This window comes from Gadus macrocephalus, chromosome 7 (genome assembly GCF_031168955.1).
Source record: "Gadus macrocephalus chromosome 7, ASM3116895v1".
Taxonomy (NCBI): Eukaryota; Metazoa; Chordata; class Actinopteri; order Gadiformes; family Gadidae; genus Gadus; species Gadus macrocephalus.
In genome coordinates this window covers 19,162,183-19,174,248 of record NC_082388.1, presented here as the reverse complement: position 1 = coordinate 19,174,248, position 12,066 = coordinate 19,162,183, and the positions used below count along the sequence as shown (strand labels likewise).

Below are 12,066 nucleotides of genomic sequence, written 5' to 3'. Positions count from 1 at the left end.
TCTCTCTCTCTCTCTCTCTCTCTCTCTCTCTCTCTCTCTTTCTCTCTAAATCTCGCTCTCCCCCTCCTCTCATCTCCACCCATTGTCTGTCATCCTCATATTCTCCATTCTCATGCATAAATATCATTAAGCAGTAGTGTGTGGACAGTGCTATCAACACATTCACTCCCCACGGATGGAGTGACATCTGATGAGCTTGAGCTGATGTCACTGCAATCTGCCTAATGTGTGTGCCATGAACTTTGGTGCTTCCATGTGTATTCTTTTTTGGATCCATGAGAGTGGCTGAGTTACAAGAACACCCGGGACTGGTGCTGTCTTATGGTATTGCTTTTTCATCCCAGTTGAACGGCAGGGATCTGCCACAATCGCGGCCATTATTTTTTTCTCCCTGGTACACGATGTTCCTGTCTTTGATGAAGACGGATGAAAAGCTAAACTTGTATGCAAATGTAAATCTTCCGGGAGGTGATCTCTGTTTTGTACTTTGTAGAAGTTTTACCTCAACTCTTGGGAGCATTTGACAGACTTTGGCTCACTTCAACAATTATTCTTGTGACAAAACACGATAGCATGACTTTTTTTTTTGTCGCCAAACTTGAACTCCATGATCGTTGTGTATCATAGAAATGTAAGACAAAAGCAATCAAATAGAATGGAATACTAAAATCATTCCGATAAAAAATATATAAATAAAATAAATGTTAGACCTGGAAATGTCTTGCTGTTCTTTGCTGTTCCACCAGCTGTGATGGTAAAGTAATCCCTGTCTCCAGGGCTGACACACTCAGGGACACACTGTGCCTGAATAGATGGAAGGCAGGTGGGGGAGGGGGAGTGGGGTGCTGGTTCAACTACTAGATCTCGCTTCCCAGCATTGATCCGATAATTTCTCTTGGACCGACAATACATCGTGTTCCCCCAGGAGGAGATGGATTGTGCGGGTTGGCAAAGGTCAGAAAGTGTCTAACCAAATGCTGACTCTCTATTTATTTATTTATTCATCCCAGAATAATTATTGTACAATACTCTCACCTCTAGGGATATGACTTTGATGGCTGTGGAAGTTCCTTTTAGTATCTTGATTTCATAATTTTATTAGGGAAGGTAGTTGGAAATCAATTGACTGGACGCGTTGAGTGGGAGTTAATAAATATAATTGTATTCTTTCTTTGTCTCTTTTCTTTTGTTCCTTTGTTCTCCATGTCCTTTTTACTTCTTCTTTTCCCTCTTGCTTTTCTTCAAACCATGCATCCGTTCCTTGCAACTATCCATGTGTGTGTGGTGTGGTGACAAAGCAAGCAAGGCAGAGCAACACGGATGAAAGGAGTACGTGCTTTGCGCCGCGTCGGTCCTTTGAGGCGATAGTGTGCGCTGACAGTCTTTACAGTAGGTCCCAGTAAGAGACACAGCCAGGCATGGCTTTCTGTCTTGTCACGGGGGCCCGATGGATACTAAACACTTGCTCTGTCATCTCCAGTGCCAGGTTTTGTTTCTGCCTGCTGCCTGGGCCTGAAGTAGATTTACCATGTTTGGCTGGATGTGACATCTATTTCTAATGGATGACTGCAGCCCACTCAGCCTGTGCTTGCGCTGAGCTTTGATCTCGTAACGTGTCCCTCTTTTCAGTGTCTTTAGTTATGAGTACAGGTGGGCCAATACCGCAGGATTATCCTACAATGTTTGAGGATGTACCAACTCGTTTTTTTTTTTACAATGGCTAATTGCTTAACATTTTTCATTGTGCATCTAATAAGCAAACACCTAGGGTTATATGCTGTTAATCCTTTAATCATTGAAGTATCATCACAATTTTATATATTAATTTCTACGCTTAAATAGTTTTTTACTATAGTACAATGAGAAAAATACCAGATAATCCAAAATTGCATATTACAATAATGATCTGTGTCTGTGTGTCTGTGTGTGTGTGTGTGTGTGTGTGTGTGTGTGTGTGTGTGTGTGTGTGTGTGTGTGTGTGTGTGTGTGTGTGTGTGTGTGTTTGTGTGTGTGTGTGTGTCTGTGTGTGTGTGTGTGTGTGTGTGTGTGTGTGTGTGTGTGTGTGTGTGTGTGTGTGTGTGTGTGTGTGTGTGTGTGTGTCTTCCTAGGTGTCTGATGGCAGTCTCTCGGTGCTGACCATCCACAGGGATGACAGAGGGGCGTACACCTGCCGAGCTTTCAGCCCCCAAGGAGAGGTCATCCACACCACACGTCTGCTCGTACAAGGTAGGGCTCAAGGTCGTTCACACTGGGGTAGGGTCAAACTCTGTCAAAAGAGTTTAGTAAGACATTTTGGATAAAAATCTCCACCAAATAGTTTTGGCATATGGATTGAATAATCTATTCAGCGAATCATAGTATATTGTATACAGCACATTTGTAGTATGTTATAATCAGCATATATTCACTTTGCCATATGAGTCAAAGATATTTTTGGCAAATATGGTTCGCATATTATCTTTGCCATACACAAGTCTGCATACAGAGATTATCTTCCGTTAAAACGAGCCCTGTGGTTTTCAATCCCCTTCAGCCTTCAGAATGCATGACCAATCATGGGGTTTTAGCTATGGTATGACAACTCCAGGACCATACCTGCACACAACAAGTCATTTTGGCAACTCATGTTACCAATACCAACAGATGTTCTATTGAAGCCGGGAGAGACAGTTATGATGGTTTAATCGTGATTCACACAAACAGGTTGGGAAATAAACAAAGAATGGAGCTCTGGGACCATTTATTGAAACATTTACGGCTTAATATGTATTTCAAGCATTTTCTGATTTATATTCCATTCATAAGGACGATATTAACTTTTCTTGGCAGAGAGCCAAACAATCAGCAAGCTATTAGTATCACATTACCAACATCTGTTTCACCGTCAATGTGTGTGTTTTCGTGGAGTTTAATATTTTTCCCCGAGCAAATCAGCCTGAATCCCCGAAAACTGCCTTCAAGGAAGTGATTTGAATTGTGTTTCTTACTTAGAAGGCACAGATAAATAATGATAATAAGACTGAAACAAGGGTTTTCAGGTTGCTGCTTTTCTTGTCTCCAATGTTGAGCTTGTTCCGTGGCAACCGCCTTTCCTACTGTAAAGGAGCAGAGACATGTGGAAATAATTTGCGAACTTCAGTTGTTCGTTTGATTCTGGGAGGGGCTGTGTAAACAGGAAATCAAAGGGAATGAATAGATTGAGTAAACTTGACAGTCAGATTTGTCTGAGCTTTAGGACGGATGGACTTTGACAGAAAAGGGTCATTCCCCAAAGTAACAAAGATCAGGGCTAATCTTGCCCCGTCATTGATTATTTAAGTTGCTTTGGCATGCTAAATTCCCAACGGCAGTTCAGTTCAGTGATGAATAATTCATTAACGATTAATATTTCATGGTGATATTAGCCTGATATTAATAGTCAAGTTACTTTTATTCTATCATACTGACAATGCGGGTGCTTTTCCAACCAAAGTTTGTGTGCAATGATGTTGTGTTGCCTGGCTACATGTGTGGCTATTGACAACTGTGCTGCTCCATTTCAAACAGATTTGATGTCTTATTTCAGGCAGCAGAATAATTGTGAACGATGTTGAATTTCTTCTCTCTGTCAAAAAGAAATGTTTTGTGACAGGCATATTTATTTTTCCGCTTTTTGACAGAGTTTGACACAAAAATCGTATAGTGCACACACACATACACACACGCAAACACACATTTATCTCAAAACGTTGGATGTTCCTCCCATGACACCTCACGGGCAGCGTAAATAAATAAGAGGGTTCTGTTAGCGGGCCGATTAATATTTAATGACAAAAGGCTAATTGGTGGTTAACCATGGCTTTCAACTGATTACACCAATTTAAACGCTTTGGGGCTATTAAGAAGCCCCATTGCTCTGTCACCCACTATCAGGGTTTGGGAGGGGCGGGGCTAAGGTGTGTCAGATTATTATAGGTTATCCTGGGAAGCTAACAGGCAGCCGATCAACAACGATACCATTAAGCCAGCTGGCCTGCTTCAAGCATAGGGAGCAAACAACTAACTAAAATAGCAACAAATGTGCATACTTGTCTCTTAACACACACAAACACACACGCACACACACACATGCACATCATTTACATACATGAGCACATGCACACTCACACTCGCACACACAAAGCCACACAAAAACACACACACACACACACACACACACACACACACACACACACACACACACACACACACACACACACACACACACACACACACACACACACATGCATATGCACAGACATAGAGATAAAAACAAACACAGACATTTGGCATTCACCAGAGTAAACATGCCCACAAACACACATTCATGCATGTTCTGGACCAACTCCCACACAGTTTGAGTTTGACACAAAGACACAAGCACCCACCACCACACACACACACACACACACACACATGCACACACACACACAGAAACACACACACAGAAACACACACATGTAGGCACATAGTCAGAGACACTTGTGCGTCTGGTGCTGGTAGTAGTTGGGCTGCTAATGGGGGTTGGCAGATGGAAGCGGCCTGCCTGTTAAAGGCTCAGGCCCTGGGCTCAGATCGCGACTAACATATGGGGCTTGCTCTTTAAAGTGGCAACGCCAACTTGTCTTTCCCTGTGTGAGTGCAAATGTTGGTGTATGGGTGTGTTTACTTGACTGTGGCTTTGCCTGTTTGGGTCTGTGTGTGTGTGTGTGTGTGTGTGTGTGTGTGTGTGTGTGTGTGTGTGTGTGTGTGTGTGTGTGTGTGTGTGTGTGTGTGTGTGTGTGTGTGTGTGTGTGTGTGTGTGTGTGTGTGTGTGAATGTGAGTCGTATACACAGACACTTGCTCTGTATTTAAAGATTAGAGATTACGTTGAGGGTTTGACCAATTTGATGGTGGCGGTATGGTGGAGTGTATTAATGGTAAGCGATGGTAGATGCATATGTGCTTATGCTTCGACATCGGTTGCATAATATTTCTTGTGTGAAAGCTATGTAACGATTTCTACACCATTTCGATATGCACCGTTTGATTACATTGAAAGGAATTATTTTTTATTTTATTTTCTATTGTATTCTATTCGATATGTTTGAATGCAAGGTTTTGAGGAACTAGCCCTATGTGACAATCTGGATATCCATGGTTGTTTTTTCTCAATGAATATCAGTCTGGCCTTGGCCGGGCTGATTGCCGAATATACGTTGTTCAAAGAACTCCAGCCAATCAGAGTGATGCTTGTCCTCTTCACTCTTGCAGGATCTTGCAGTTGGACAAAAAGCGAAAACAGATTGTTGTGTAGATTGCTACACGATCCTAGGGCACTGAATTGTTTTTTAATTCTGCCGACTGCGGCACTCCTTGTTTGACATGAACACCCTCTGCCGAGCAATGATCGGCACTCTACGTTTTTTGGAAAGGCTTTTAACATTTCTTTAAACAGAATCGAGGCCACACAAATCTGCAGAGAGAAACAGAATGGGAACTCGGGAGATTGGGAGGGTCACACAAACAAGGCTATTGATGAACAGTGAAGACGGATGAACCCGTCCAAATCCGCCTGATTGTTCATTTAGTTAATTCTATTAAAATCTTTGTGTCAGAGCCTGCTGACCTAATGCTGTTTTATATCACATTAAACACATATTTAGAAAATAATTACAATTAGCATAATCGTAATTGCTGTCATGCTTACAGTATTCCTGTCTAAACTCAGATGCACAAAAATGCACGGAAAGTATACAAGAAGGGTAGGGCGACCACATAGAAGGAAACAGGAATGACTTTATCTGCAGCACAAGCTGCAAATAAAGGGAAAGCGTGAATAAACACACATGCTGACATTGCTTGGAATGTGATGGAGATTATAGTTCAACACAGAACCGTTGCAATGGGAATGATGGAGAGGAAAAATGTTCTGATCCACAGGGGATCCGATATGACCTAGGGGCGACATGCACAGAAGCATTCCTGAAACATATCCGACATGTTAACTTCAGCATGGCTAAGCAATAGTTTTGAGAATTTAATGACTATTATATCTCTCGTATATTAGGTTATATTGATATATTATTTGAGTTAAGTTTTATCATCTATTATCTACTTTTTGTTTTGTTTTCCAAGTGCCTTGGGATTATTGAAAGGCGCATTAGCTCATTGAATAGCTCATTAGACAAAAATGAGACTTTATTCACACACACACACACACACACACACACACACACACACACACACACACACACACACACACACACACACACACACACACACACACACACACACACACACACACACACACACACACACACACACACACACACACACACACACACAGATAAGCATGGTCGTTTTTGCTGCCACACCAGACTAGTTAGCTTGAGTGTTAGCAGGTTAAGGGGCTTAACCGGATAGGGGTCAAGCAGGGGTTACGGTGGGGCGATAAAAGCACTGACATGAAATATGTGCTAGGAGAGTGGAATAGGAACAAGCATCTGGCACAGCTGGGGTGAAACCGTGATGTCCCATCAACCTTTGATGGCGCCAAACTCAAACAGCGGGCAATATGTTGGAGCTACACAATTCCACACATCTCTCGGGTGGATATTGGTTGTATGTTGTGTTTGGTAATCCCATTTCTTTTATGTAGTGTGTAGCCTATCCCATGTGTTGTAATTTCCAACAGGAATCCCATAAGAATCAGTAGACAGAGTTTGGTGAGACAGTGAAGGGAAGTTTTAGGTATTGTTTGAAAAATAGAGCATTGAGTGCTGAACATACTCAAGGGAAGGTATTGTTTGAAAAATAGAGCATTAAGTGCTGAACATAGTGAAGGGAAGTTTTAGGTATTGTTTGAAAAATAGAGCATTGAGTGCTGAACATTGTCTGTTGAAGAACATTTTCTGTAAATTTCAAAGATTGTGACAAAAACGTAAATATAGTTCCTTGCGTATATTCCTGCACAAAACAAGACCTTTCTTGTTTTGTCTCAATTAAGCGTAAACTCTCCTGTCTGAGCTGCCTGTGGCTAACACTATTGTTCCACCTTTAGCGCCGCCGAAGGTGCTATTTAAGTATTTTATTCAGCAGTCCTAGGATGCTATCGACTGCAATAGCGGATCGTTTAAATGCTCTTGGTATCTACTCTTCTTCTGGTCTATTGGCCTCAGGGTCCATAAATAAACTGATCTGCACCGATTCCCAAGTGTTGTCGTTGCGAATGTTGTAACTTGGCTAATGACATTGGCTCACTGTCCACCGTTGAACATCCGCACAGCAAGCAAGAGACTTACTCCGCTTCACATCGACATTGGGTGCATGGTCAATGCTAGGCAATCTTCGCAAATTTAAAAGCAATAAATGTATGTTTTGAGACGTAGGTCTATGCATAGGTGTGTTATACTCGTTTTTTTTTGGTTTTAATGACAAATCGTTAAAGAGTGTCACCCATTCTGTCTCCGTTTCCTCAACCTTATGCAGTGCAGATGATCAATTTCTAAGGAAACAAAGAAGTAAATTTGGCACGAACATGCATCTCAATATGTCAAGCCTGCAAGTATATTTAGATATACGACTCTGTTCTTTTGTTTGATACATTTATGTTTAGTCAAACAACAGATGGTGGACCTTTTTTTTTTTTTTCAATGAATAATTCTATGGTTTGTTTAGCCTGAAACCCATACATACCTGCAACACACACACACACACACACACACACACACACACACACACACACACACACACACACACACACACACACACACACACACACACACACACACACACACACACACACACACACACACACAAACACAAGAGGCAGCTGAAGCATTTCATTTGGGAGGACAATCGTTGGGAGGACGTCATGGGTCCATCATAGTCACACGTCTCCCACAGTTGGATATAGTTTTAGATTTCACTGACAGGTGTGACCGTGAAAACCATGAAATCAATATTTTTTTCCCGTGTCAACCTTTCCCTCAGGACCTCCGTTCATCGTTTCGCCACCAGAGAACATCACGGTAAACATTTCCCAGGACGCCTTCTTCACCTGCCAGGCTGAGGCCTACCCGGGCAACCTGACCTACACCTGGTTCTGGGAGGAGGACAACGTCTTCTTCAAGAAGTAAGGTCCCGTTGGTACCGGCCGCGACCTGCCTTTCATCCCGGTCACTCGCCGACCCCCTGCTGTTGGGTGGTTGCATGCCCAGTGTGTGTGTGTGTGTGTGTGTGTGTGTGTGTGTGTGTGTGTGTGTGTGTGTGTACAGTCAGGCTGAGGCTGTGTATGCTGTCCTCTTTAATAGATCATGCAGGATTGTCATTAGTGACATGTTTTACTGAAGTTGTTTGGTTTAATCAGACGCTTTTATCTAAAGTGACAGTACATTTGAGAACAATCAAAAGAATAAATCAAAATGAACGACAAAAAGTGCAGTACTGCACACTGACTAAGGGAAACACCAACAGAACAGGGGTCAGAGCAGCTTAAGGAGAAGGAAAGTAAGAACATATATTCCACGAGCCGGAGTATATTTATTATTTGTTCCTACCAGCATCAGATTCAATTGAACAACCAAAGACATTTGTGCAAATAAACCAACCACAACTGCACAAGACAGTTTATGAGATGTTATAAAAGCAGGATTTTTTCTTGTGTGGCTATTCTTGTGGATGTTATTCACAATGTGTGTATAAAGTGGGCAAATGAAAACAGGAGCTAATAAATATAGCCCAAAAAATAGAGCTGTCGAGAATCAGCCGACAGTGCCAACAAGGTGAGTGATGGAAGGTTAATCACCAGGAGTGGATTACAGTCACAGGTCACCGCAAACAGCAACCTGACAAGGCAGGCTGTGTAAAACCTGCTGAGGTCTTAAGATAAAAACATACCTATTTATGAGCTGGTAAAAGCTTCTGAAAGAGAATCTGGGCTTCTTAAATCCATCAAACCGGACGGCAAGCGTTGAGACGTGCGTGGGTTTATTTTTGGCTTTTTCTTTATGAATCCCAGTTTCATCTTGCACACTGTCTCCCATGTCTGGTCAAAAGGTATGAGTTTGGACGTGTGTGTGTGTGTGTGTGTGTGTGTGTGTGTGTGTGTGTGTGTGTGTGTGTGTGTGTGTGTGCGTGTGTGTGTGTCTGTGCGCATGCAGGTGTGTGTGTGGGTGTGGGTGTGTGTGTGTGTGTGTGTGTGTGTGTGTGTGTGTGTGTGTGTGTGTGTTTGATGACGGACGTGTCCTGTATTGCGTATATGTCTTCCATACAAAGCCACGGGCAAAATACATTTTTCCTGCGTTTTCTCCAGACATTTGTGCAACACCTTGTCCTTTCTGCTCACTAGGAGCCACGCAGTGGACCACCGTCATGCTGTCCTGAAGGCTCACGTGTGGCTCACTTGGCACTGCAATGTGTAGATCATAACATTTCAAATGTTCTTTGCACATAAATGCTTGTTCATGCCGTTTTATATCATCCGGTGAGGAACTGCTCACGCATTCAGAAAAGTAACTTGAATTAAGATCAACTTTTACCATGAAATCTCACGTCCTTTTTTGCTCCATACGTAATGATTCATCCCACGGCTGCCAACATGTCAGAGCCCAAGTTAATGCTGTGCAAATTCTAACAGAAGGTTAAAACCAGTTCCATTCAACGTAAAACAACTGCGATCCCCGAGGCCATCGGAAGTCACCCGCACGTCGTACTTATTTCTCAGTGTGTGTACAGGAAGGCCCGTGTCACAGCCACCAGCTTCTGGTCTCTTATTAATAGAAACAATTCATCTGGTGGACGCATGATCAGCTTTGTCAGAGGCGCTATATTTAGAGCGTTGTGGGAGCACTCTCAAGAGGAGCCGGCAGTGAGAGGAGAACAACCTCTCTCCTCTCGCCTCCTCCCATGAGCCAGAGAACTCTCCATTCTTTAATTCATTTTTTTTCTTAACTCAGCTGCAAAAACGGCCGCCCTGTTTCTGCGGAGGCCCAGACATGTGGAGGCTGCTGCTACGTCCCCCCCCCCCCCGTCCCCCCCCCCCCGTCCCCCCCGCCGCCCCCGCCAGACCCCCCCGGCCGCTCTGTCCCGGGCCGGTGGGACCCAGCAGCAGATGACTACAACCTTCTGTTGTGCCGTAGTCTCTCTCTCTCTCTCCCTCCCTCCCTCTCTCCACCCACAAACCCCTCCTGCCGTCTCTGTTTGGCCTTCTGTTGAGTCCACCTCTGCGGCTGTGCTACTGAATTAGGTTCAAATGGTGTGCCCGCATGCATGCATTTTGACGGGACCAGGTTAACATTCACATTTGCTTGAAATGCTGGAGTCTCGGCTCCCTGTGAATACTTATTGATGATATCACCACAGTAAAATCAAAAGAATTGTATCATTTTTGTTTTTTCATGCCAGGAAGATGGACTGGCATGAGCACACGTCCTCTTGATTTGACACGACTAAGTATTATCTTAACCCGTCTCCTTTCCTTTGACGCTTGTCTACTTTCCTCGTTTCTCCTCTCACAGTGACCTGAAGCGCAGAGTCAGTATTCTTATTGACGGTTCCCTCATCATCGCTCAGGTCAAGCCCGAGGATGCTGGGAAATACACTTGTAGCCCTAGCAACAGCCTGGGTCAGGCCCCAACTGCCTCGGCCTACATGACCGTGCAATGTAAGTAACCTGGTGGAAAAAAGTCATTTGTGGAGAAACCAAGAATCCAATCAATATGAGTTGCAACAATTGATTGCTGAACCGAGATGTGTATTGGTGTTGAGTTTATGGGGGTTGAAAACATTGTTGAAACTTTGTGTGGTGTTTGTGTGGGATCAATCGGTCAGTCAATCGTGTCGAGAAATACTAGTAAGAGAGAAATATAAACAGTTTCAGCCTGGTGGCCATGTTGGTTCTGAATGCTAGCTGGATGGGAGTGCGTAATGCTGAACTTTGCATCAGTTCCCACTGTTAAGCTAAGATGGCCGCTGGCTGAGTAAGGGCCCATTGGTTGGCATGTTGAATATTTTTGGATTTCAATTGTCTTTACTCCAGTGAGCCAACCCATCTTTCCCTTATTGTTCAAGTACTCCCATGTATGACACATCACAAGACCAGAGCATGGTACAGAATCACAAACAGTGTCATCATTTAGCAAGGGACTACCCCCACACACACCCACATACTGGTTATTCCCTTGCTGAATAATGCCCAGAGCCCTTCTTTTTCTCATTGGCTTAACTTATTTTGCTGGACACAAAACACATATTGTGTGTTTGCCTTGTGGAATTGATTTGGGCATTCATTGCATCTCCGGGCGGACTTCTGATCTGCCAATTTGTGGATGAATTCCAAAAGGCTGGATCCCACCTAATCCCACCAAGTATATTTGCTTTACAAAAAATGTGTGTGTTAGTGTATGTGTATGTGTGTGTGTGTGTGTTTGTGTGTGTGTAGTTGTATTTATGTGTGTGTGTGTGTGTTCTCTCTTGAACCTTTTCTTCTCCTTCCTTCTCCAGCTCTTCCAACCTATATCTCCTCACACGCTGGATCTTAAATATGCACTTGCATGATGTACTGTGATGCATGCACAAACGGACCATGCAGTATTAATGCACGTCCTACGTTGATTAAAATATACATGATCTATATATACACCCACCATCTACATACTCTCGGAGTGCACTGACACATCACACCCAGCGGCACCTACTGAAATCCTTGAGGCGCACTGGGAACCTTGAAGACACCTGTTGTCACGCACCACTCACCTGCCTCCTTCTCCCACACACACACACACACACACACACACACACACACACACACACACACACACACACACACACACACACACACACACACACACACACACACACACACACACACACACACACACACACACACACACACGTCCAAACTGTAATCAAGGAAAACCTGTGAGCTGACGAGGTGGAGAATGATTGATCAAGACAATGGGTAGTAACGGGACATCTGTGTCCTGCTGGGATAACAGAGAGAGAGAGAGAGAGAGAGAGAGAGAGAGAGAGAGAGAGAGAGAGAGGGAGAATGATCAAGAGAAAGT

The 12,066-nt window shown here is 43.5% G+C and overlaps 1 protein-coding gene across 1 annotated transcript in view; it reads left to right on the top strand.

Moving 5' to 3' along the window:
• LOC132461778 (protein turtle homolog B-like) overlaps positions 1-12,066 on the top strand; it is an 84,967-nt gene that overhangs the window by 37,697 nt on the left and 35,204 nt on the right. Inside the window, 3 exon segments of the mRNA XM_060057178.1 lie at positions 2,109-2,226; positions 7,994-8,135; positions 10,519-10,664. Of these exon segments, the coding sequence (XP_059913161.1) occupies positions 2,109-2,226; positions 7,994-8,135; positions 10,519-10,664 (406 nt within the window).